The sequence below is a fragment of the Vidua macroura genome, chromosome 14 (assembly GCF_024509145.1).
Source record: "Vidua macroura isolate BioBank_ID:100142 chromosome 14, ASM2450914v1, whole genome shotgun sequence".
Lineage (NCBI taxonomy): Eukaryota > Metazoa > Chordata > Aves > Passeriformes > Viduidae > Vidua > Vidua macroura.
Genome location: NC_071584.1, coordinates 3,981,698 through 4,008,903, shown reverse-complemented (window position 1 = coordinate 4,008,903; position 27,206 = coordinate 3,981,698). Strand labels below are relative to the sequence as shown.

General features: G+C 44.9%; 1 protein-coding gene across 4 annotated transcripts; it reads left to right on the top strand.

Moving 5' to 3' along the window:
• MTMR8 (myotubularin related protein 8) lies at positions 1-24,186 on the top strand. 4 transcript variants are annotated; one of them, XR_008439344.1, is made up of 15 exons: positions 1-50; positions 1,553-1,675; positions 2,558-2,720; positions 4,848-5,005; positions 6,541-6,669; positions 7,955-8,089; positions 9,797-9,929; positions 11,312-11,421; positions 12,310-12,435; positions 13,977-14,026; positions 14,589-14,789; positions 15,159-15,287; positions 16,501-16,627; positions 18,495-18,784; positions 24,117-24,186. XR_008439344.1 is itself a non-coding variant. In XM_053990017.1 (14 exons), exons 1-14 carry the CDS (start codon positions 27-29, stop codon positions 18,720-18,722), a joined length of 1,836 nt encoding a protein of 611 aa, XP_053845992.1. In that variant the 5' UTR covers positions 1-26; the 3' UTR covers positions 18,723-21,766. The 4 variants fall into 4 exon arrangements, 2 of the variants coding, with proteins under 2 accessions (XP_053845992.1, XP_053845993.1); XR_008439343.1 differs by lacking the exon at positions 24,117-24,186 and adding an exon at positions 20,047-20,121; XM_053990017.1 differs by lacking the exon at positions 24,117-24,186 and having other exon boundaries at positions 18,495-21,766.
• Positions 24,187-27,206: the final 3,020 nt, after the last annotated feature.

Below are 27,206 nucleotides of genomic sequence, written 5' to 3'. Positions count from 1 at the left end.
GCCCCTCACGGCGGGGCCGGGTGGCCATGGAGCACATCAGCACCCCCAAGGTAACCTCGCCGCCCGCGGCCCCGGCCCGCTCCCCGCTGCTGCTCCCCCTGCTCCCCCGCCGCGGAACAGCCCTCGGGGCTGCGGGTGGGGGGGTCACAGCGGCGGTCCGCAGGTGTTGGTGGCTCCGGCGCTCTGTGGGGAGGGGGTTGCAGTGGTGGGCAGAACCCCAGGTGGTTTAGGGGCAATTCCGGAATGTTTCCTTTCTGTCAAAGCGCGGAGATTCCTCTCAGTCCCATGGAGTGAACCAAATGGGGCTTCCCCCCCCCCCCCCCCCCCCCCCCATTGAATTAAGTCAAACAGGGGCTCCGGGAATGCTGTACTAAAAGGAATTGCATTTATTCGGGCAGCAGTTGATAATTTAATTTTATCCTTCGCTGCAGTGAAGGTTATTGTTACTCGTTTTATTCTGTAGGACGTTAATTTGGGGATGCTCTTTAACCCCTGCTCTGAGGTGCTCTGCTGGTCCTGCATGTCTGTAGTGCCCTGAAAAGGGCAATATTGTATTTGATAGTTATATCTGCTGAAAAACACCACCTGCCAGAGGACACCGAGCCCAGGCCTCAGCTCTCCAGTTTATTTGCTGAGATTTTCCATGTGTACTTGAGATATAAGGAAGCTCGCACATTCAATACCCAGAACTAATCTATCATTTACTGCTAAAACATTTGTTTTCATTGTCCATCCAATTATTTTTTCTTATTATTTCTGCTTAACAGTGAAATAAAAATTCTATCTGCATTCATTAGGCAGCAAATAGGCCAGGAGAAGAATCAATCCAGTGTTGTAACATATTTATTATGTCTGTGCTGAGTTCTTTAAAGCTGTTTTTTATTAATTAGCTTGGTGTGGTTTATGAAATACTCTTGGAGGCCAGGAAGTGAGTTAGAAGTAGCTACTAACAAGGAATGAGCAGTGGGAAGTCAGACTGGAGACGGCTGTTCCTTTCAGAGCAACATGTTGATCACCCTGAGCACTGGCAAGCCTTTCCTTTGCAGTTCTTTGTCTTGCTATTTCTGCAGCCTCACACAGTAACAAACTGCGATCATCTTGGCTACAAATCCAGTAATCCTGTTAGGGTTTGCTGGTGCTGAACCACAGCTGTTTGCTTAACCTTTAATGGCTTTAATTCTTGGAGAAATAATTTGAGTTTATGGTGTAAGGCTGGCTTGGTGTTGCAGAGGGGACTTAAAATTTTTTCTGTCTTGCTTCATGAGCTGTGTATTAGAAACTGAAAGAATGGAGTTCAACAGGTGTTTAGTCAGTGCTTCCATCAAAACTGGACTTGGAGGAATTTCTCAGTGGAAAGGGTGGTCAGGCCTTGGGAGGGGCTGCCAGAGAGGTTTGGAGTGCCCATCCCTGGGGGTGTCTGAGGAGCAAGTGGATGTGCGCTGGGTGACAAGGTGGGAATTAGGCACAGGCTGAACTCGATGGTCCCAGAGGGTTTTTCCAGCCTGGCAGTCCTGGGATTCTGTGGTGTTTTCATGCTGTGTTCCTGCTGCAGGTGGAAAACGTGAAGTTGCTGGATCGCTATGCCAGCAGGAAGGCAGCGAGCGGGACCCTGTACCTGACAGCCACACACCTGATCTACGTGGATGCCTCTGCTGAAGTCAGGAAGGAAACATGGGTATGGTGGGCTACAAACACACCTGGAAAAGCTGCTTCAGGTCACAGGATGGATTGGCTGGGGAGAGACTTGAAGGATCGTCCCATTTCATCCCCTGCAGGGACACCTTCCACTATCCCAGGTGCTCCAGCCTGGCCTTGGGCAATGCCAGGGATCCAGGGGCAGCCACAGCTGCTCTGGGCACCCTGTGCCAGGACCTCCCCACCCTCCCAGGGAACAATTCCTAATTCCCAATATCCCATCCATCCCTGCCCTCTGGCAGTGGGAAGCCATTCCCCCTTGTCCTGGAACTTAATGCTCTCATTTTCAGAATGAGCAGGTTTGGGAATTCCAGAGCTGTAGTGGTCTTTTAGAGCATTTTAATACCAAGTGCTTTCCAAAAACAGCTGGTTTGGAAGGAAATGAGCACAATGGTGATGTGACTTGATAGAGTTCACTCATGGAATTGGTGTTAGTTCAAGGAATGTAAAAAACTTCTGTAATTTTGTATCTAAAACTCAAATACAAGACCATTAAACATGAATTTGCAGCTTTTAGAAGTGCAGGTTTATCCTGAAATGAGCCTGTTTTGTTAATTCTAAAGTGAAATGGGAATGACAGAATATATTTCATATGGAGGTGAAAGGAAAGCAAAGTGCACCAGGTAAACTGAGCTGCACATCTGTCTCTGAAAGCAATTTTTGTAAATCTCTGGTTTTTCAGTCCTGCTTTAGTTCCCTGGGTTTTGGGTGCAGTTTGTTTGATGTCACCAATAAACTCATTTCCTGCTGCTCCTTAGCTGCAGGAAGCATAAACAGCTGATTGTATTAGAAAAATTTCCTACCTGCTTGCACTGCCCACAGCTTTATGAGTGACAAATGTTGTTTGTTCCCTTTTCTCCAGATCCTGCACCACCACATCTCCAGTGTGGAGAAGCTGCCCCTGACCACGGCTGGGTACCCCCTGCTCATCCACTGCAAGAACTTCCACGTGGCTCACTTTGTGATTGGGCAGGAGAGGGACTGCCACGATGTGTTCACCTCCCTGCTCAAGCTCTCCCAGCCAGGTGCTGGGGTTGGGAATGTGTCCTGGGAATCTCTGGAATGCTCCAAGCTGAGCCCTGGGAAAACTCTGCTGTCCCACGCTTGGGTTTGGGAGGGAGGGAGTGGGATCAGAATCAGCTTCCAGCACCAGAGACAATGGCAGGGCGCAGGGAGCTGAGCTCTGTGGAGCAGGACATTTGCTTCCAAACTAACACAGTCTTGGGAGCCAAGATAGATGGAGAGAGATTGCAGTGACAGGACAAGGGGAAATGGATTCACACTGAGAGAGCAGGGTTAGGTGGGCTATTGGGAAGGAATCCTTCCCTGTGAGGATGGTGAGGCCCTGGCACAGGGTGCCCAGAGAAGCCATGGCATCCCTCGAAGTTCCAAGGCCAGGCTGGACACTGGGGCTTGGAGCAGCCTGGGACAGTGGAAGGTGTCCCGGGGTGGCACTGGATGAGCTGTTGCAACCCAAACCTCTCTGTGATTCTGTCACTCTCTGGCTGTGGGAGTGATGTGGTCTCCCATGAGGAACTTCTGGAGAGCTGTGTAAAGTTCATATCCCAAACCTGGCCACTGTCAGTCCCTTGTGTCACCCAGCTGTTGGCTGTGTGCAGTTCTGCCCTTTCCAGCTGATCCAGGCATTCACAGAATTCCCAAATCCCACAAATTGGCATCTTGGCTGTGTTTCCAGCAGCGTGGTTAGGCTGCTCTGCTGTGTTTGCTCAGTGAAGCCTGTGCTTCACCCTGCCCTGACTTGGAGTCACTCTTGCAGTGTGAGCCAGACATCCTCAAAAGCCTGTGTTCTCTTCTAGCTCCAGCTTTTTATTCCAGCATGGATGAATCTTCAGGCTTTTCTTGCAGGACAGCATTCCACTGAGCTCCTACCTGGCTTCTGCCTCTGGCAGCCTCTGCTTTTGGGATGCTGGAACCTGTATTTGGAGTTGTGTTATTACAAGGCTGTCATTTGTAGTTGCAATTTGTGATGGTGTCACCAGGCTGAGGCAGGGGAATTAATGGCACCAGGCAACTTCTTGCTGGCCTTCAGAGCAAGGAGGCCTGGGCTGGAAATCCTGTAGGAGAAATGTGCTTTGCTGAGTTTAGATGTTTTTCAATTTGATATTAAGGCCTGTGTGTACTCCCAGCAACCCCTTGTGCTTTTTGGAGTTTTCTTAGTTCTGAAATTCTGCCTGTGATGCTGTAGCTGGTAGGTTTGTGGTGTTACATTTAAAAGCTGTCACTGCTCTTTGGGGTTTCAAAAATTGGAGGTTTGGGTAGTGCCTGAAGCGCGGGAGGTGTCACTGCAGGGGCTTACACCAGTTTCCTTTGGTCTCTACTTAACTGTCTAAATGCTGTAGCTCTTTCTTTTCTTCTGCTTCTGGATTGTAACAGTGCATTTTTGTTGTTTTAAGATGTCTGAGTGTGCTCCTTTCATGGATTTTTGGCAGAGCACATCATTACTGGTGATTTGCACATGTGTGATGGACAGCTCTGAGTTACCTGCTCAGTACCCAGATGCTTTATCAGCCTCTGAAAGGTTTCCCTCTGTCTCTAGAGCTGCCTTGGCAATCAGCTGGATGAGTTGTTGGTTGGATTTGCATTTTGTGAAGAGAGGGAAAGAGGTTGGGGTGGTAAATGGGCCAGTCTGAATCCTTTGTTGGGCTGACAACAATATTCCAGACATCCCTCAAGTTTTCCAGTCTCAGAATTTGTTGCTGAGCCATGACCTTAGAGGTGTGCAGGAGCTGTTGTATGAACTTTCCACAGAAAACAGAACTTTTAATCCATGTTTTCATGTGTGGCTTAATGGCTATGATATAAATCCCATCTAACATGCTTACTACATTCAGGAATTCAGGACAAAATCATTATCTTAGGAGAAATTACTTCTTCCAACTTGGGCTAAAACACTTCATTAGACTTAATGTATCTCCCTGTGTTTGGGAACTGAGTATTGGAAATTCCTGAGGATTTTAGGATGAATTTCAGCACTTGGTACTATCCCAAACCAAAAATCTGTAAAAGGCTGAGAAGTCTTAAATACTTTGAATACTCCTCTGTAGCACTCAGTCATTGCTTTCCAGAAGTTTTGGCCTCCCTGGATGTCTTTGCATCTCTAACTTGTTGATCTTTTTCTTTCTCCTTCCCAGTGAAACCCGAAGAACTTTATGCTTTCTCTTACAATCCTAAAATGTCCAAAGAGAGCCGGGAGATGGGATGGAAACTGATTGATTTGAAATTGGATTACCAGCGCATGGGAATTCCCAACGACTCCTGGGAGATAACAGATATTAATAAGGACTATGAGGTAATTCCTGCCCAGAGGAGCCATTCCATGCACTATCTCCTTGTTGTTATTAATGACAGCTCTGCTGCTACCTCTGGGGAGGAAGGAGCTCCGAGTCAAAGCACATCATCTTGATGGGGAGTTGCAGATGATGATGCTCCAGGAGAGTCACCTTGTTGTGTTTGATTCCCCCTGGCAAGGGAGCCTTGTTTTTCTGCAGAAATGTCAACCCATCTGTTAGGCAAAGCTTCAAGTACCCTGAGCTGCTTTTGGTATTTCCAAGGCCTGTCCCACCTGGCTGGTGACAGATGTGGAGGAGAGAAGGAAATAGCAGCAGTTTGGATTGGTGGGAAATGAGGCAGAGTGGAGAGGGACTAGGGAAAGAAGGAAGGAAGGGAAAAACAGCAGTGGAAAACAGAGGTTTTTTTGCTTTCTCAGTTGGATCTTCTGCTACCTGAGGGCCCTCTGTCATTTCAGTCTGAGCTGCCTGCTGCTGTTATTTTCTTATTTTCCCTGAAAGGCCAACTTGGATCTAAACAAGATGAAACAAAAGCATTTGTCAGCAAGCTTGTTCAAAATCCTGCTCCACGTTGTTTCCCTTTTTGTTTCCTCTGGGGCTGTGTGCAGTCAGACCTGGCTGTTGAAAAGCAAGGCAAGCAACTCCAAGGAAGACACCAACATATTTATAACCCTGAATCCCTTTCCCTGGTAACTTTCTTTACTTTAAGCTGTGGGTTGAAGAAATACAAGCTTGTGCTGTCAGAGGTCACTGCCAGTTTTACCTGCCTCTGCCTGTGGGGGCCTGAATTGAGCTGTGATGTGAGAGGTGCTGTTTCCAGTAGCTGCTGTGGCCATCTCAAATCATTAATCACTCAGAGGCTCTGCTTGCTGCAGTGGAACTCTCAGATTCTTTAGAGTTTCCTCACAGTTTCCAGCCTGTGTTTTAGAATTGTCAGGCCTGATGTAAAGCCAGGCTTGGAGAGCAGCTTATCTTTGAAGTCCATGCTGCAAAGACTGCGCTTGTTTGAGGAGAAAGGATGCAGCTGCTTTCTGAGGATTCAACCTGAGTGCTGGAAGTGCCTTTCAAGTTGCATAACATTTAGAGAAAGCTTATTAAATTGAGTTAATTTATCTTTTGTGGAAAGGAATTCTTGGCTGTGAGGGTGGGCAGGCCCTGGAATAGAATTCCCAGAGAAGCTGTGGCTGCCCCTGGATCTCTGGAAGTGTCCAAGGCCAAGTTGGATGGGGCTTTAGAGCAGCCTGGGATAGTGGAAGGTGTCCCTGCCCATGGCAGGCATTGGGATGGCTTTAATGTCCCTTCCAACCCAACCTATTCTGTGAATTTAATTTAGAAACTTCCATCACATTTCTGGATTTAAAGAACTTCTTTGAATCTGCTTTGTGCAGTCTAGTTTTTAGGTTCAGCTGCAGAGCTGATTGTTTCCTGCCTTGCTTTCCTGAATACCTTGTAACCTAATAAGCTGAAGATGAATTTTTCATTAATTTTGAAGTGCTCAGGAGCAATATCTGGGTTTTTTTTCTCTGTTCTCTCTCAGGTTTGCAGCACATACCCTCCTGAGATTGTGGTGCCTCGAGCTGCCACCAAGGCTGTGGTGATGGGAAGTTCAAGGTTCAGGAGCCGAGGGCGGATTCCGGTGCTTTCTTACTTATACAAGGAAAACAATGTTAGTGCTTCACTGCCTGCTGCTTGGGGGGAATGAGGGCTCTCCTTTTTGTCCAATTCCCTTCTAATGAAAGGAAAGAATAAGATAATTATTAGATGTGAGGCCTTTGAGAACTGTACTTCTCTTAATGGCTTTCATTCTGAGTCACAGAATGAGCTGAAGGCAAACACTTGGAATGCATCCAGAGCTCTGCCAAAAGCACAGACTTCCCAAGCTTCCTTTTCGGATTTTTTTCTTAATCAGCTTTCAGCAATTCCTTCTGATGTGGGGTTTTTTAATCTCCTCTTTAGCTATATTGAATAATGTTTTATCAAGTTATATGTTGACTTGGCTGGATTTTCTTAGTATTTAAGAGGAGGAATCACCCTGAAATAAATCCCCACTAGTTCAGAATAAGTGAAGGTTTCATTTTTTTTTCCAGAGAAGACTAGAATGTAAATTTGTAAACTTTGCTGCCTCAGCAGTGTTTTAGATGCTGATGTTAGGAAAATTCAGTCACAGCCAAATTGTTGTTTTCCTGAGGAAGTGTGCCTTGACCTGGGCACTGCCTGGAGTTGTGCTGGAAACTAATAAAATTTCCTTAAAATACACCCAGTGCTGCTCTGAATGTGCAACAGCAACAACTGATAAGGAAAACTCAGAAGAATGGTTTGGAAATAGAAACCAAATGGAAAACATGAGAAATTGCTGCCTTCCAGTACTTTCAGGAGGCTCATGGAAAGGAGGGAGAGGGACTTTTATACAGGAGCATAATGACAGGGAAAGTGGGGATGGTTTTAAACTGTCAGAGGGCAGGGATGGATGGGATATTGGGAAGGAATTGTTTCCTAGGAGGGTGGGCAGGCCCTGGCACAGGGTGCCTGGAGCAGCTGTGGCTGCCCCTGGATCCCTGGCAGTGCCCAAGGCCAGGCTGGAGCACCTGGGGGCAGTGGAAGGTGTCCCTGCCCATTGCAGGGGATGGAATGAGATATTTTTAAGATCCTTTCCACCCAGCCATTCTGGGATTCCGTGAACTGCTGACATTTGGAGTGGTGACCATCAGGCAGAGCAGGTGGAGCCTCTTCACCCTCCAAGTTCACTACTCCAAGTTCCCCAAAGTTGTTGCTTTGTGGAATGTCCCAGTGTGCGTCCACCACAGCAGCAGCTCCTCAGAAGGAGCACAGAGGACAGTTCAGCTGTGACTCTGCGGGGTGTGGGGCAGGAGGAGAGGCTGAAGCTGTGAGGCCAGAGGGCTTTGGGGCAGGAGGAGGACAGTGGAGCCCGGGTGACTCTGTGTGTGTTGCAGGCCGCCCTGTGCCGCTGCAGCCAGCCCCTGGCCGGGTTCAGCGCGCGCTGCCTGGAGGACGAGCAGATGCTCCAGGCCATCCGAGAGGCCAACCCCGGCTGCCCCTTCATGTATGTTGTAGACACGAGGCCAAAGGTACCTCCATGGGCTCTGAGCTGCTTTTAAATCTCTTGTCTGGGTCTGCAGTGCTGTTTCCAGTTCATTCTGTCACAATTCTGGGTCGGTCCTGCAGCAGGAATGTGGGATTGAGCTCCTGGTTCAGGGTGTACAACTGGAATGTGAAGTGATCCTGAGGATTTTTGCCTCCTGGAGTATCCTGGGTTTGAGGTTTGTGTTCAGGATGACCTGCTGGAACTGACAGTTGTGAACCTGGCTGGGACAGTGAAGCATTTCCCTGCAGAGTCCTAAAGGATAAAAGAGAGAACTGGAAGTGGAGTTGGAGAGAAGCCTCAGGATCCAGTTCCACAAGGCTGAGGTGCTTTTACTGGCAGATCTGGGAGGAAGTGGAGCTGTGAAAAGCAATCCCTCCCTTTGTTTTTTTTTCCTTTTAAAAATAAGATTCATGATGGAGCTTAATACAACTCAACCCCGCTATTTGGGGCTAGAACTTGAGAGCTGAGGGTTTATTTGAAAGGAAATATTTGAAAAATGAAAATTTTAATGACTGTCATCTTGAGGAACTGATCTTAGAAACCAATTCTAACAATTCTCTTGTAAACACACGGGTTAGGAGTCTTTTTAGAAGCCAATTAGAACACAAGGATTTTCATAACACACAATTATTTAAATGCAAAGATTTAATTGCTCTGATTATTTGAAAATTGAGCTTTCTGACAACCTGCTTCACTGTTCAGATCTTGCAGTTATTTACATAAACTTCTATTTTATATAAACTACAAGTTTAGTTAAACTATGGCAAGGGGAAGAAAGAAAAAGTCTTTTGGGGGAGAGTAGGGAGTGTTTCACATCTTGCTCCAGTGTGTATTTTGACTTTTAGTGTGACATTTCCTAGAGATACCCTGTTCTGCAAAGATATTTGCATTTCTTCTGGTACAGACAGCTGCCAGTGGCAGAGATGTGCCACTGAAATCCTTCATTGGTGTCAATTTGTGCTAAAGCGTTTGGTGACAAGGGGAGAATTTTTAACTGGTGACACTTCTCCTTCTAAGCCAACCTGTCCCACTCTGGCAGAACTGAGGCACTGGGGTTATTTTACAGTTCTAAAGTTGTCTGCACCATATCTGACTCTTCTCTCCCAAAAGCTGCCCAAATTGATAAGGGTTGGGGAGGTTGAGCTGCACTGTTTTCTGTCCCCACCAAAGCTGTCCTGCTAGCTCTTGAACTGGTTTGGGGATTGTTAGAGCAAGTGGCTTATTTTCTGCTTCTCTCTTGCAGTTGCTTTGTTCTTTCTGCTCAACTTGAATGTTTCCATGTTTCCCTCAGGTGGCTTAATTTCCTCTGTGCGTGTATGTTTGTGAAAATTGGGGATTCTCTTACTATTTCTATACCACCATGTATGTAAAAATGATAAAATTGCTTTCCTGTGCCTGTCTGAATTTCTTTAGGTAAACTCACAGTTAGGGCAGGTTTAGTGTCTCTGATAGCAGAAACTGGGGGTTTATACTACCCTAAGCAGGTTTTAATGAGCCTCTGTCTAATGAACTGCAGTAATTTTAATGAAACAGCTGAAAGAACTGTCTGGGAGGTGGAGAACTACAGCTGAGTAACAGCTTTGTCCAGTACATTTTCTGAGAGGTTTAAAACAAAGGACTTGCAAAACAGCCTCTCTGAATTTTGTTGTGATTTTCTCTTTCTTTTCTCTTCTGCTCCTTGAATTGCCAGTTGAATGCCATGGCCAACAGAGCTGCTGGGAAGGGCTATGAGAATGAAGATAATTATGAAAACATTCGTTTTAAATTCATTGGCATCGAGAACATCCATGTGATGAGGAGCAGCCTGCAGAAACTGCTGGAAGGTGGGTACAGCCCTGGGAGGGGTTTGTCTTTCTTACCCCCCTGGACAGAACTTCCTGCCAAATATCCAAATGTTCCATGTACAAATGTGTTCTGATGGAAGCAAAGTCAGCATCTTGCTTTGTTTGCTGCATTCAGGTGGCTGAAAGTATTAATGCTGTTAAAATGCTTTCCTGCTTGACATTTTCTTTGTTCTTGTGCTTGATTTTATAGTGGTTCAAAAATTGCAACTAATACTAAAAGCATTCCTTGATGAATGTGCCAAGTTAATAGAAAAAGGTTAGAGAAATATTACATTTTATAGCTAAGACAGTGATTGTTGCTTCATGAGTTATTGAAAGAAAACCTACAGAGGTTGTTCAGAAATGCTTTTTGGGGTTTGCTATATTTGGAGTATTAACAGTATTTCTGAGTTGAAATGCATGATCTTCCAAAGACTTGAGTCTCATACATACTTAGTTCTAACTTTTCATTTATTTCTGATTCCTTTTAACCAAACTCCTTTAAAATGTATTAATGTTTTAATATATAAATATATGAAAATGTAGAGTAATTAAGCTCATTGTGATCATAGGGAAGAATGCAAAGCAGGGCGAAAGAGTCACCTGAGCTTTGGGGATCAAGAGGGTAATGAGGCCCAGAGTTTCATTGATAGAATTTTGGACAATTTTGCAATTCACGTGCTGTCATCCAAAATAGGAGTTTAATATTTTAATAACCACCATAATGCTAATCTTTTTTCAAAACAGTTGGGTAATTGGTGCTCCTGGGTGGCCCTGCAGGATCCATGGTGATCTTGGACAAAAATGGGACTGCTCCCACCCAAAAGAGTGACCTGATTACAACTCTGAGTCCTCAGTTGCCTCTTCCTGGCAGATTTATTTTGTGGTGGGAGAAGAGGCAGAATAAAAACTTGCTTGCTCCCATGTTCTTCTCCAACAGTGATAAAATCTTGTTCACTGGGGCTTATGGACTGTTCTAAACTTTATTGCTCTAAGTGTTTTCTGTGCTGGATTTCATTAGAGCAGCTGAGTTGCCTTCAAGAAATGTTATTTCTGTCTCTAAATTAGAGAGAAATAACTTCAAATCTTTGGGAAGTGAGTGAGTGGTTGTAGATGTAGTGGTGATTTAGGGTGAAGTTACAGCTCACTGCTGGAAGAAACACAGCTGAATAAATAATGAGTTACCATTTAAACAAAGAGAAGGAAGAGATTTCCAGAGGCCCAAATTCTCGGAAAACGAGCGATTTTTTAGTTACGAATTTTAGATACACAACCATTAGTGTGTCCTTTAGACAGGATATTGCTGCAAGCAGTTAAAATTTTCAGGGGGATAATGAGGAGGTGCAGGGGATGCTGTTCTGACTCTCTGTGTGTGCTCCCAGTGTGTGAGATGAAGTCCCCCTCCATGAGCGATTTCCTGACGGGGCTGGAGAACTCGGGCTGGTTACGGCACATCAAGGCTGTGATGGATGCAGGTGTCTTCCTGGCCAAGGTAAAGCTGCTCTCCAGCTGCATTCCAAAGTGCCTCCTGCTGTGCTGGGGACTGCTGCAAGGTTGGGAAGGTGGCTCTGAAGAGAAGGTGTTGTTCAGGTTGGCTTAATCTCTCCAAAAATGTTGGGTCGTGCAGCTGCTGGGCAAATACCAGTCCTGTGTCATGTATTGTACCAGGGCTTTATTAGAGCTCATTTGAAACATAAGATCACAAAATGTGAATAAATGACCTTTATAAACCTTTCTATATAGCAGTGCAAACAACTGACCGTGTGCTCGTTATTCATCCACTGCTCTGCTTGAATTGAGGGATTGTTTTGACTGTTTTATTTTTTCCTGGTTTGATGTGATGTGGGCACTAAGTTTGATTATTCAACACAGTCCTTATTTCTGCAGAGCTGGTGGCTTTGCAGGTCAGGCAGAAGGAAGGAAGGAAGTCACTCAGGAGTAGTACAGGGTGTGCAGGAAGTGTGTGGTGAGAGGAGTGAGTAGTAAACGTTGGTTGTCTCTCACAATTTACCCATGTCACGAGCCAGAAACTTTTATTTCTCTCCTGCCCTAAGTGGCAAAAAGTGATGGGATGGGGGGAAGTTGGGATCAACTCTTCTGATTTATCTTGAAGTTCTAAGCCATGGGTGTCCAACTGTTTTTTACTCATCCACCAAATTTTTTCCTCAGAGGAAGAGCCTGGGAATCCTTGGCCTTCCAGAGATCACAGGGGCTGTTTTTTACCAGCCTTCTGCAGCACTTTGCTCTAGCTGGGGCTTCTCTTGATGGACTAGTGCATTTCCACAGGCCAGAGGAGGCATGACCACAACTCCCCCGGGGTGTTGGGGTGGTGCAGGGGAGGGACAGCCTTTCCCTGAGCTCTGTGCTGTGTCCCTGGCAGGCTGTGAGGGAGGAGAGGGCCAGCGTACTGGTGCACTGCTCCGACGGCTGGGACCGCACGGCCCAGGTCTGCTCCCTGGCCAGCCTCCTCCTGGACCCCTTCTACAGGACCTTCAAAGGCTTCATGGTAAGGACATGCTGCAATTTCAGTGCCAGCAGGCCCTGGGGAAGGGCTCAGGCCACTTGCCGGGACAAGTATAGGTGACCTACATAAAGCAGCTTTGGTTCTGTAACGAGCTGGAATTACTGTGAGCAGCATGGCAGCAGCTGATTGACAATACCCACATCCTTGTTTCCTGCAATGTCTACATGGCAGCCACTAATGAGAGATCTCAACAAAGGATGCAGCTCTGGCAGCAATCCACCAAAAAGTGCTGGAGGAGTTTGTCCTGCAAGTCTCTTCTCTGCTGGGATTTGAAATTGGGTGAACCCAGCCCTGTCCCCTGTCCATCAGTCAAATCTGCATCATTTCACACCTTTTAAAAAGCCATTTCATTTTCATTTGGCTGTTTGCTTCTAGTGCAGGCTTTTTCTTCATTTGCAGCCATCCCTGCATGAATTCAGGGCAGTCTGTGATGTTTTTTTCCATTCATCTCTGGTTTAATACCTGAAGAGTTGCTCTGTCTCAGGAAAGCTCCTTGAAAGAATCTCTGAAATCAGAACAATGCAGATTTTGCTTTTTTCAGTGCCAGGACTGTTTCTTTGCATTCCATGCTGGTTTTATGATTTCTATTTTTGTTACTGGATTATACTGCAGTCTTTTAACAATTAAAATTCCATCAGCACATGAAACATCTGCCTGGGCTTTGTCTCTGAACAATCCTGCTTGAACTGAGAACAGGATTTCGCTCAGGAGCAGGAGCAGTGACACAGACACATCCCTGTCTGTCCTCATGGTTTGTAGGCACAAGTCCCCTGACATGGGGTTATTCCTAAATGAATTCATCAGCAGGGCAAGGAATGGAAAAATTCAAACAGCAATTTAAATGAAGTTTTCTAAGAACTCTGTTGTGAGTTTCTGCCTTCCTCCTCTTAATCTGGATGATGATAGCAGGAATTATCTGTAGGTATGATCCAGCAAAGTAATGATGGATGCAGCTTCAGTCATGTGGTTCCTTGTGAGACATCTGTAAGGAAAACTGATTATTTTATCTTATTTATCTGTAAGGAAAACAGATTATAACAGTTACTATTTTCTATAACTACAGGCATCTATTTAAAAAATGCCACATAGTTGTTCAGATTTTATCCTGAACTCCTCATTATGCAGCTGTACTTCATATATTTCTTTTTGTCTGTTAAGCATTTGTTGAACTCCAGTTGCTGATTTATTTTGCTGAATATCACAACACTCTTTTCCAGATTAAATAGCACAGTGTAATATTAAGCTGTTCATTCTTTGAGCTCAATATATTTATATATTATGATTTTAACAACTTAGAAACTCTCTCAAAAATGATAGTTTTGAAATGAGTTCTGATTCCAGCAGGGCCATTGCCTTGGTAACTGGATAATCTATAAATCACAGTTCCCATTGATTTCTGGGGATATATTTATAGCAATAGGGTCAGCAGGTTGTCAGCTTTTTAGGCTTTAACAGCAAAGGTTTCATTTTCCTTTTTTAACCAAATTAATGCTCTTTTCTTAATCCCTGTTTTCAACCTGCAGGTCCTGGTAGAAAAGGAGTGGATTGCAATGGGCCACAAGTTCTCACACAGGTGAGAGGGGCATGTTCCCATGGGGGAATGAAACCAAAACTGTCTACAGGTTTAGGGGATCTCATGAAAAATTGAAATGAAGAGGAGAATGCATTGGGAAAATATTGGCATTGGTGACATAGAGCCAGGGTCTGCTAAGGCTGCTATTTCATGACTGTGTTTTTATTGCTTTATAAAATCAAGGCTTGAATTCTAGGTGTTTTCCTACCTGTAAAATTCTATTATTTGAGGAGTGCTAATCATGGAATCACAGAATCACAAAGGTTGGGAAAAAAAAAATCATGAAGTTGAGCCAGCACCCAGCACTAACCCATGTCCCCAAGTGCCACATCCACACATCTCTTGAGCACTTCTAGGGATGGTGACCCCACTCTGTCCCATCCACAGTGCTCCAGGCAGACCTGGTAATTCTCCTGCAGCCATCCCTGGGAGAGGATCTCTGCCACTTTCTCAGGACTTTGCCAAGTTCAAGGTGTAAACCTGACCTGGAAGAAAACTGATGGCAAAGGGACGTTTTGTGGTGGGTGACAGAAGATTTATTCTGGTTTTTGCACCTCTCTAGGTGTGGCCACCTGGATGGGGACCCCAAAGAGGTGTCCCCTGTGTTCACACAGTTTGTGGAGTGTGTGTGGCAGCTGATGCAGCAGTTCCCCTGCTCCTTTGAGTTCAGCGAGCGCTTCCTGCTGGAGATCCATGACCACATTTATTCCTGCCAGTTTGGCAACTTCCTGGGCACCTGCCACAAGGAGAGGGAGGAGCTCAGGTGAGCTGGGGGTTCCTGGAGCCAGCAGGCCACAGATCCCTTGGAATGTCTGGAAAAGGGTGTGTTTTATGGAATTGGAGATTGTGGGACATAAGCACTTATCAAGACAATGTTACCCTTAACCTATGGGAGAAAAGAATATTAATTATATCCCAAAAAAGATGTTTTGGTGTGGAGCACAACAATAACTTGCAGATATCCCTTCCGGACAGGAGAGTGTTCATTTTAATATCCTGTGCTTATGAAATCAATCAGATCCAGCACAAAACCAATTCTTAGCTCCCTTAATCTAATTCTGCTCCCAACAGCTGCAGTTATTAATCCACTTGCTGCTTTTTTTAGTGATCATATGTTTTTTGTACTTGCCAGAATCTTTGAGAAGACCCATTCCCTGTGGCCTTTCCTCTTACAGAGGAAGCAGGAGTTGAGAAATCCTTTGTACAGAGGCTTTACAGCTTACAAAGAGCTCCAGCCAAACACTCTACCTTTCAGTTTCCAGTAAGTGGCTCAGCTAAGAAGGGGAAGGAGTGGGACACTTCTTTCATTGATAACTCAGATTAAATCAAATAAATTTGCACTGTTTTTGGTTTGTTTTACTTTTCCCCTCCATTCCTCAGGCATAAACTAAGAGGAGCAGGGCAAAGGTGAAATAGATTCAGATGCCGTAATTTAAAATAATATTTGTAATTTGGTGTTGAGAAAAGAGGGTGGGGAAAGGCAAGGGAAAGCAGAACTTCAGATTGAACCACACACACCCCCTGACTGCTTGCTCTGTCACATTGAAGTGTTTGAAAAGTTACTATTTTTCTCCTTTTTAATGTATATTAAGGAAGTCTTTCAAGCAAGAATTTTGGTGCCCAGTTCAGAGTTTTTCCCAGGCTTTGTTTCTGCATCACTCCTGGGCCCTGCTGAGAGAGAGGGGGATGAAAACAGGATTTTAAGTGCTGTGTGTGCAAATGGAAGTTGGGAGGTTGGGCTGATGCCTTGTGAAGGCTGCCCAGAGCAGAGGCTGGATGGAGCTAAAGAATAAAGCAGGGATTTATTCAAAGTATCTCCTCAATGGATCCACCTTGGGCAGCACCAGAGTCCAGCCAGGGCTGCACCCAAGATGAACCAAAGTGGTCACAAAATGCACGACCGCTCCCGGGGGCTCTCACTGTGATCAGTTCTGCTCCATTTACACCTTGGAGTTCATTGTCCAATTCCAGCTCCAGCCCACAAAGTCCCATCCTGCTTGTTTTTCTCTCTTCAGCCCACGTTGTTTGTGCTCTTGGGCCTGAGATTTGGATCATTTGTCCTTGGTACCCAGATAGAGAAGAAATTGTTTTGTCTCCCTAATCTGTGAAGAGAGTTCACCATCCCATAATATGAAGCCCAGACCCACACACTAAAGCAGCACAGAATCTGAAAAATATAAAATATGAGTCATCACCAGGGGGAAAACTAAGGAGTGAAAGATAAGCTGCCCAAGCTTCCAGTAAATCTGCTATTAAAAAAAAAAAGTATTTTCATCCTATTCTAATATTTACTGCCAGTTTTTTTAACTTGAAGAAAAATTACCCATTGCTACTGAATTTAATAATCCAAGGCTGTGGCAGGTTTTAAAATTAATTCCTAATCTCAATTTATTAAAAATATTAACCAACATCTATTTGTTGGCAATAATGTCCAAGTGAGCCCCTGACTGTTGGTTTTGTTGCCTGTTTTTGAGGTTCTGGTGTGGCATGTACAACCGCTTCGACAAGGGCATGCACCCCAAGCAGCATGTGCTGGACCAGCTGCTGAGCTGCCTGAGCCAGAAGGTGACACTGGAGGACAACGCATCCGAGCTGGAAAACGTGAGGCACAGGGCGGCATATCCCCTGGGGGTGTGGAAAGCTTATCTCACATTAATGTTGGCCTTACATATAAATATTGTAATGGAAATATATAGATATTGGCCATTACAGATAGAAATTGTACATGTATTATATAAATATATATTATATATAATATATTTATATATTATATATAAATATATAGATATGTATATATAATATAAATATATGGTATAATATTATACATATATATATTACATAAATATTGGCAGATCCCCTGGGAGTGAGAAAAACTTAACTGACATTAATATTGGCCATACATATAAGTATTATAATAGAAATATGTAGATATTGGCCGTTAAAAATACAAATTGTACATGTATTTTATCTATATAACATAAATATATATAATATAAATATATGGTGTAGAATTATACATATATATTATATAAATATTGGCCGTTAACATAGAAATTTTACATGTATTATATAAATATATATTATATATAATATAAATATATGTGTATATATAATATACACATATGGTATAATATTATACATATATATATTATGTAAATATTGGCAGATCCCCTGGGAGTGTGGAAAGCTTAACTGACATTAATATTCTCTTAAATATAATAATCTTATCTCTTAAATATAATAATAGAAATATGTAGATGTTGGCCATTAAAGATAGAAATTGCACATGTATTTTATGTATATAATATAAATATATAAGTATATATATAAATATATAATATATATATATATAAAATAGAAAATATAAATATATTATGTAAAATTAGACATATATAAATATATAAATATTGGCTGTTAAATATTAAAATTATGCATTATATATTATATAAATATATAATATAAATATACATTAAATAAATTATATTAAATTATACATATCTGTAATATAAACATATGAATATTGGCCATTAAATATAGAAATTATACATTATACATATACTCTAGAAATATATGTATAAATTTTACATATATAATATAAGCATTTTAATATAAATATCGGCCACTAAATATTGGCATTTATTTCCCATCTTCCCATCATATAAAATCAAATCAGGTAAATATACTGACAATTCATGCAGATTTATTTAATACATCTTAAAATAATGCAAGCAAAGATACCTCTTCATATCTCTCCTAGGAAAAAGAATCCTGTTAAAATTTTAGTTTAAAAAATATGAGTGGAGTTTTTTTGGGGAATTTTTTTGCCATCCACTATTGTAGGGCCTGGATCCAAGTCAGCCCTTCATTTCAGAGGGAATACCATCCTTCTTTTACTCCCAACATAGATACTGTATGTCCTGTACATTGTTAAAAGCTGCATCACAATAACTCATGTTGATGCTATTTCAAGGTGCTGGAGCTTTGTTTTGTCCCTGTTCTTCAGGGGCTGCCAGAATCATTTGGCTGAGGTCAGGAGATACTGACACCAAGGCAGTCTAAATGACAGATGAATCAAACCACATGAATCAACCAGCTGGGTAAAAAACCCACAAAAACCTCTGTGTGTTAAAAATCCCAAAACACACCCAAACAAATTAAAATACAGTTTTTAAAATGCACCAGTGAGAAGAACATCAGTGTCCTTTGCTAGGGTAATGTGAATGCTGAAAACTTCAGCTTTCTTAATGAGACACTGATGTTTGTGTCAGACATGGCAGGATCTGTGTCCAGGTATTTCTGATGTTTGTGGCAGGCATTTCAGGATTTGTGTCCAGCTACTTCAGTGCCGGATTTCAGAGCTGGAAAAGAGGCAGTACCACAGGGCTGTTGTTGTGTTGACACCTGGTTTTTGTCCCTCTCTGGCATCTAGGTATTAATTATTTGGTTTTATGCCTTTTTACTTGTGCAGAAACTCCCTATCCTGGACGGCCCCTTGCCCAGCAAAGGCTGCACCTTACTCAAGGCAGGAGCTGCTGCTGCCAAAGCCCCAACTCCTCCTCAGGACTGTGCAGAGGGAGCAGCCCCTGTGCTGAGCAATGGCCCCTCCCTGGGGCACCAGAAGCACAAGGAGAGCCCAGCCCAGCCCCAGGATCTCGGAGCCTCCAGGGAGAATGAGCAGGCTCAGCACCAGGGATGAGCTCTGGGAGCTGCTGGGAGAAGCTCTGGGGAGCTGCTGCAGCCCCCATTTGCAGCTGAGCTGTGAGTAGGGGTGTGCAGGGCTGGGGGAGCAGCTGCTGGGGGACATCTCCTGCAGCTCAGGTGATGCAGAGCTGCCAGGAGCCTGCCTGGCATTCCTGGGATCTTGGCTTTCAGTGGCAACACGTGCATTTCTGAGGGTTAGGGCTGCCTGCCAGCTCTGCTGTTTGAGGCTGGAAGAAATCTTGCCAATTCCATTGGAGGAGCTGGGCAGTAACTGCAGGAGGAAGGGTGCAAATCCCTCTGTTCTCTGTGGTGGTCCAAGGTCATCTTAAAACCAGAAAAAAATCAGTCTGTCTTCAAATGATAAAAAACCCCCAACCTTTCTTAGCTGTGAATGAATCTCTGCATGGACCCTTGCCTTGTAGCAGAACTGATTCATGTTTTGTTTCCTATGCATATTTGTTACACAAAATCAAACCCCCGTGCCTTCTCTGAGACTGTGTCCTTGTCCAGCCAGGCCACTGCAGGTTTTGTGCTGGAGTTTGCAGTGTGCTGTTGGTCCTGTCTGTAGTCAGTGTTTAGGAGGAGGTTTTCTTCTGCTGCAGCTTCTCCACGGTTTTTGCTGTTCCCCTGAGTTCAGCAGCTTCTTCCCAAGCTGACCTCTTGAAGAACCAGCTTTTGTGGGCCTCCTTTATTGATGGGAGTGCAGAGCCAGCCCATAACACATGGATTTGTGATAAATTTGTGATAAGAGGGAGGATTGGAAATGAGGAAAGACAGTAGATCATTTATGTGGAATTTTTCTCTCTTATTTTATGATCTTGGTTAAACTGAAGCCAGAGAGTAACTCTGTGCCAAGCTGGAATCATTGATGAGACAGCAATTAGAGATGGGGCTGTGTTCTAGTATTGAAATGGGGCCTGAAATGATAAAATCACTTGCTGAGTGATTCTGGGGAATGTTGAGATTCTGGGAACTTTAGGGATGTTATGTCTGTTTCATGAACAGTATCTCGCATGGCAATGAACTTGGGAAGAAACAAGGACTTCTCTCCCAGGGATTGGGTGTCACAAATGAGTGCTTGAAGGTCACCCAAAGAATCCTTGGGAGAGGCATCAGCAAAAGCAGGTTTGATATAAAAAAGTGTGACCAAATTCATTGGCAAGGTTTACTCTGTTACTCATTAAATGGTTAAAGCACAGAGAGAAAAACTAAAATAGAAAATCAAGCGATCTAAAACGAAAATCAACCAGTGTGGAGGCTGGGGATGGAAAAGGGTCAGGATGAAAGGGAATGAGGGAGATTCTCCTATTGAGTCACAGGGTTCAGAGTGGAGCATCCTCCCAGACTGAGCCCTGGAATTATCAACAGTTCAGGCCTAAAGGTTTCCTGGAATCGGAGAATCATTAACAGCACTTGAACTCATCAGCAGAGAATCAGCAGCTAAGGAATTGAACAAGGGGTTTATGTAGAATTCCCTATAAGCACAACAGGAGCTCCCTTAGAGGCTGAGCTCATAAATCCAAAGTACTCCATAATCCAGGAGGGCAGCATTCCCAGCTTTGGCTTTGGCACAGCCCCAAGGACCAGGTGCAGGTGTATACCTGGGAAAAATTCCCCTCAAGTTCCCTGTTTTTACAGAGAATTGCTTTTATCAGAGTCACTTTCCAGCCTCACTGCAATTTGGATCAATATCTTCCTTTGAAAGGTCAATAACAAAAGTGTTCCACTTGGGTTGTTATTCAGGCAAGAAAAATCAGATTCCAGAGCTGGTGGCTAAACCCAGGAGTTTGTACTCCAGCCCTGGGAGCAGCCAGTGTTCCTGATAAGCTCAGGGTGCTGCTTATCAAGGTCAAGGCCTGAGGACGTTTCTGAGATCGTGGTGTGGCCTTGGTGGCTTGGAGGATTCCCCTCCCCAGGAAAGCTGTGCCACTGTCCTTGTTCTGTGCTGAATTGCACAGAATCCCCCTGTGCAGCTTTGCTCAGGATGCTGCTCTGCTCTCAAGCTGTTGTTTCAATTAGGTGCTGCCATTAAGTTTTCAAATCAGTTTTTCTCTTTTATAAAAAGTTTGGAAGCCAACTGAAAATATTTGAGGCTTCCCAATCTCCAGTGAAAGTAGAAACATTCCATTGTAACACCAGAAAGTGCAATAACTCTGCTCATGTGCTTTTAACCCATGGTGAAATCACTGGGTAAATCCAGAGTCCAAAAACCAACCAAAACCTGAGTGGCTGTTCTGGGTAAGAAAATACCTATCTTATAAAGCACATGAAAGATCCAAGGTAAAAGAGAGCACAGAGTTTCTCCACTGCCTGGAATGGCAAAGAGGGAGTTTTTGAGTATTGAGGGTTTGTCAGATTTAAATGAAGTTGTTGTCAAGGAAGGAGTGGGAGCTACAAGAGTGATTGATTAAAAATGAAATCCTGGAAATACTGACCCAGGTGTGACTGATGGATACGCCCTGTCTTTTCTTTCCAGGGGGGAATGGGCAACATCCATCCCCAAATCTGAGAGAAAATGGGACATGAAGCCAAGACAGGCATTTTTTAGGACCAATTATTTTTTGGTTCTTGGAATATCTTTAATAAATTCTCTAATTTTCACTAGAGATCCAAAACTGGAGAGGGTTTTAATTGACTACTGAAGGACTTAAAGGTGCCATTGGTTAATTATTGTACAAATCCAGCTTGCAGAAGGCTCCTGGAAATGTTTGTATGGTGCTTTGCCTTTGGAATTGCCATTGGAGGAGTTTAATAATCTTCGCTTGTTCCTAAGAAGGTTGTCTCCACAAAACTCCAATGTTACTACAAGTGTGTACAACCACCACAGGTTACTTAGTGTTGTAAGCTTGGAGTAATCTTGCTGTTTTTAACTCCAGTGGCAAAATAGAGCCAAACCCAAAAATTAATGTATTTTAAACCTCTTGGAGTTTGTGTGTACAGGCTCAGGCCAAGGCTGCAGAGTATTAAAAGCCTTTCATGCTGATGCTGGAATTTAGGAGCTGGAAAAGATTCCAGGGTTTCCTCTTTTTCCATGAGCCCATGGTTTGAAAACCAATGAAAGAGAAGCTTTTTGGTTTTGGTGGCAGCTCTGGGCTGTTTGAAGAGCAGAAGTGAGGAGCTGCTCAGAGCCTTGCAGTGTCCTGAGTTCAGCTGGGATCTGCTGCCCAGGAAAGCTCTGTTCCCTGCCTCTGGAGCATCCTGGACCTGCTCACATTCTCTGCTGCCCAGGAAAGCTCTGTTCCCTGCTCCTGGAGCATCCTGGAGCATCCTCTGCTCCCTGGAAGTGTGGAAGGAATGGAGAAGCTGTAACTGCTATTGGGGATCTGCTGCTGCTGGGGAAAGTTTCTGCAACTGCTTTATTCCTAGGGGAGCAGCCGTGCTTTGTGAGGTCAGAAATCCTGCTTTTATTTGGAGCAGTGCAGATCATGCCATTTGGATTCCTGTGACTGGGAGAACTGGGAGGGAAGAGGGATCTGATTTGCTGCAGATGAGCTCTGCTAGTGGAAAACTCTCCCTTTTCTGGAGCTGCTCCTGCTTTACCAGGACATTCCAGGGCTTTACCAGGACGTTCCATGGCTTCACCAGGACATTCCATGGCTTCCTGCCTTTTCCCAGTGTCTCCTGTGCTACAACAAGGTGTAACCTTGTAGTAGGCCTGTCATATTCTGTGTTAAAACTCCTACTCTGAAGCACAAGAGGGACTTGTGGAGCTTCATTTGAAATGTCTTAAATGTGAACTTTGTTCTGTGGGTTCTTAAATTGGGGTTTTCTTTTGCAGTTGTCACCTGTGGGAGAGAAAATCCAATTGGTGCTGTTTGCTCTGCAGGGAAAAAGTGGGAATAATTGGGTTGTCCATAGTTTTAGTTCTCCATGGCCTCTTTAGGGGTGAGGAAAAGCAGTTTGTAAAAGCTTTTAGGTCTGATTTACTCTCGGTCTGTTCTTGTGCTTAGTGATTGCCTTTCCAAGTTAATTCCTTGGAATAAAAGTCCACCTGCTCTGATCCAGAGCCATCCTGCCTGGGATGGAGGAGGAGATGGGCTTGGAGGCAGCTGGGAAGCTTCAGGAAGCTTTCTCAGTCCTGCAGAGTGGGATTTGACAGGAGCTGAAGGTGCCCAGAGCTCCACAGGATCTCCAGGTGGGAATGTTGGTGTGGAGCAGTCCTGGGGGTGTTGTTTCCATGGCCTCTGGGAGCAGAAAGCCCTCAGAGGTGCTCCCAAAGCTGAGGCACCCCCAGAAAAGCCATGGAAAGGGAAGAACTCCTGTTCCAGGCTCCTTCAGCTCCTAGCAGACCTGGCCTTGGGCAGGCTCAGAGCCCAGAGGAATTTGCTGGCAGGATGCAGTGCTGGATATCCAGGCACATTCCAAAGGGGTTTTCCTCTCCTCCCACCCCCTCTGCTCTGTGCTGAGGGCTGGGCTTGGTTTTATAGGGATCTCTCCTGGCTGTTCCTGTTTCTGTCCCTCCCTCACACACATCCAGACACTCCCTGGGGGAAGAACCTGCTCTGAATGTCCTATTTTTGTTTAATTATCATGCAGCACTTGATTAATTAGCTGAGGAAGCAGGGGATGGTAAAGCCTGTGCTTGGGTCCAGGCAGCCAACTGGGCCATTTGTTAGGGCAGGTTTGGTAATGACATTAATTACTGTGACCCCCTGGGAGCTGCAGGAGCAGGGCAGGACCAAGGGGTTGTTTTTATATCATTTCTATGTTTCCATCTATTTAATGTAGCAGAAACTACTGGAGTAACTCAGCACTGGATCCCATCCTCTGGCTGGATTTTCCTTGGCATCCCCAACCTGATCCTTGTAGGAATGTCCCTAAAATCATGTGTAGTGCTGGCTGGGAATGTCCCTGTTGCTGTTTGTGTCTGTGTCACTGCTGAGGGGCATTTGTGGGGGATGAGCCCCAGTTTGTGCCCCGAGGGCTCTGTGGGGCACTTTGGTTCCTGCACTGCTTGAAGCTGATCTTGTCTAGAGGAGAATTGTGTCCTTTCTCTCTGTTTGTCCCATGGAGTCTCTCTTGGATTGCAGGTATTTTTATTCCCTACAAAAATAAACACTTGGCCTTTTTAAAGGACATGGCTGCTCTGTTTATTGGGTGGTAACTGAGAACCCCACACTTGGAAAGGTGGAGTCATTTAAAGGATCTTAATTAATAAGGTGAGTGTGGAGCCACTTCCCCTCTACAGAACAGAAATGGGGTGATCCCCCTGGTTTGGGGGAATGGGGAGTGCAGGGTGTTAAAAACAACCCAAAAAAGGAACATAACGAGTGGAAAAAAGGGAATGTAACCAATGGCATTGTGTCAAATCTTGGTGTCTTTTGCAAATTGTGTTATTCTGTTTTATTTTTTTTTTTATTTAAACTTTCCTTTCTATGTTCAATCCAAGTATCTCCTCAGTGTTTCCTTGCTCCTGGAGAGCTGTCTGTCCCTCACTCACTTGGCCACAGTGCCTCCAGGCTGACTTCTACAGCTTTCTGAGGAGCAGCCAGAGCTTCTGGAAGGAGGTGACTCCCAGCTTCATGGGTCCAGTGAAGAGATGTTTTCTGATGGCTTCAGAATGAAGAACCCACAGTCTAACTGCTGATGGTATCCTGGAAAAATCCTCTTTTATCCCATTCTTTTAGTCATGGGTAGTGAGGTGTTAGAGATTTGAGTGCAGACTAACTCAGCTGAGATGGGAAGTTGCTCAAGAGGGAGATTCCAGCTCAAAACTTCCCTGTGAATCTGAGAACAGACTCCAGACCCATTAGCCAGTCCCTGATGAATATTTTCCACCTTAAAAATGGGTATTTTCTATGTTTTAAGGGCCTGGCACCAGGGTACACTCAGTCCCTGGGTGTTCCTCAGGCTTTTCCCCTTCTTGCTAGTTTTAAATGTTCTTAATGCTGCCAGTGAAATCCTTCATTTACCTTAATTAGACTTGCCTTGCATTTAATTGTATTATTAACATTAACACTGGCTAGAATTGATAAAGGTGCAATTTAATTTGGGGAAAATTTGGACAAAAGGTGTGGTAATTGGAGTTTCTTTGGGCTGCAAACAGCTCATGGATTCCAGTGTTCTCCTGGAATTTTATTTTCCTTCTCTTTGGAGGAGTGGAGGGTATGGGAGGGGGATACAAAACCTCTCTCTCAACAACAGGTCTTGGAGCTGTGGGAGAGAGGGAAGGGATCCAGTATGAACGGGAATCAATAAAAATCTCTAAATAACCAAAACCCCCCATGGATGGAGCAGGGAGCTCTGGGCTGGGCAGCTGGGGCTGCCCCTGGATCCCTGTAAGTACCCAAGGCCAGGCTGGACAGGGCTTGGAGCAGCCTGGGACAGTGGGAGATGTCCCTGCCCTTGGCAGGGGTGGAATGGGATGGATTTTAAGGTTCCTCCCAACCCAAACCATCCTTTTATCCTGTTTTCCAAAAGGGAAGGTGCAGTGGAAGTAAAGAGATGAACTTCTGGAGCTCCAGACTCGTGGAGGAGAAGAAACATTGCTGGATTCCTCCTTCCTTTCTAACTCCATATTTTGTGTGTTGATGCACCAAACAAATCGGGACTTTCCATCAGCAGGGCCCTGGCAGGGATGTGCAGTGCAGCCAAGGAATGCTGGGCTGCTGTCTGTGCCCTCTCCTGGGCAATTCCTGGATCACACCTGGAGCACGGTGCTGCTGGAGCCCCTCCCATGCTGCACGGTGAGCAGGCAGCCGGGAGAGCCCCAGGGCTGCGGTTTGGGATGCTGGGAGCAGAGGTGAAGGCACAGAGGGAGATTCCAGAGCCCAGAGCTGTGCTCTGGCAGTGACTCCTGGCCCAAAGGCAGGAGACACAGCAGCCCCACTCTCCAGCTCTGCTTTCCTGACCTTGAGCACTGTTAGTAAATCCCTAATCCCTGCAAAATCATTTATTTGGGACTGTTTAGCTCTAAACTTTTAACTGCTTAGCCCTGCTAAATCCACAAGCTCATTAGCCCTCTTCAGCTGTGTTAATAACAATAATCTCTTTAATGGAAGCAACTCTGGACAGGATTTACCTTCCCAAAAAACCCATAGACTGGCATTCAGTACCCTCTGCCCTCTAATTCCTGCCCAATTACCAGGGAGCTGATCAAGAGCTGCTTGGCCCAGAGCAAAGGCCAGGTCAGCCCCTGGCTCAGGCCCTGAGCTCAGGCAGAAGGTAGAAGCTTTTCCTGACTCCTTGTCCTTCCCTGGACTTTGAAGCAGTGGGAAGCTCATCCCAAATGGGTCAGGCCCGTGTGTCACCTCTGCCTGGGCTCCTGCTGGGGTTGGGCTGGCTCTGCTGCTGGGAATATCCCCCGGGATGGATGGAAAGGTTCCTGCTCCAGGAGTGTGTCTGGGCAGGATTTCAGCTGGGCTGGAGGGCTCTCGGGTTTGCCTCATTAGAACTGGGTTTAATCTGCTCCTTGTCCCTAAGATCTCTCTTGGTTAACAACTAAACAGCAGCAGCAACAACAAAAGAATAAGCAGTTTATCATTAATTTGCCATTCAAGGATTTTCCTTTCATCTCCAAGTTTCCTACATTTCACATTTTCTAGCACTTCTGTTGTCTGCATTCCCTTTTTTCCCTTTATAACACTCTGTCTTTTTAATGGCTGCTTTGACTTCTGTGGTTTGTGGAAGGGGTTTCCAGCCAGGCTTGCCTTTTGTGGCTGCAGCATCCCCCTTTTGTGGTTGCATCTTCCTGACACTCAGGAAAAATAACCCCAAACTCCCCTCTCCTGCTCCAGAGCTCATCCACATCACACTCCATAATTCCATTCCTGCTGCTGGCTTTGGGGAATTGACCTTTGTGAAGCAATAATCTATTTTTGAGTGAATTTGGAGAGGAAAACCAAAAGCCTAAACCAAATCAATGTTGACCATTTCCCTGCATTCCAGGCTTTCCATTGTGAGGCTCCAAAGTAGGAATGTGGTGGTGGCACAGATCACACACTTCACAGAGCACCCTGATTTCTCTTCTTGCAGCAGTGGGGATTTTCCTGCTGGATAATTTGGGTCTCTCTTGTTATCTCATACCATGATAAGGCTGCCCCAAACCACCAGCCTGTTCCTGCTCCATCGCCGAGGAGTTTGGAGAGGGTTTAAAGGGAGCTGGATAAAATAGGATTGCACTTCCCAGCTGACAGCTCTTGATAAGAGCCCCAGTGCTGCTCTCTACTCCTTTTGTTTGCCCTGGGAGGTTTCCTGCCTTCCTGGGTCCTCAGGCAGCCTTGGCTGTGGTTCCTTCTGGCAGGTGCAGCCTAGAGCAGCTCAGGTGGGAAATCTGGGCCATCTTCAGGACCTTTTGTCTTTCTGGTGTCTAATAAGTCATTTTGGAGGTTGCAAATGGCCATTTGTATTCTCTGAAGAGGGTGAGGGAGGGCAGGAGAGGGGTTAAGAGGGAATTTGAGTGCCCTGGCAGCAGCCAAGGTGAGGTAGAGGGTGGTGCTGCCCTGGCAGGGACCCCAAACTGCCCTATTCCCTGCGATTT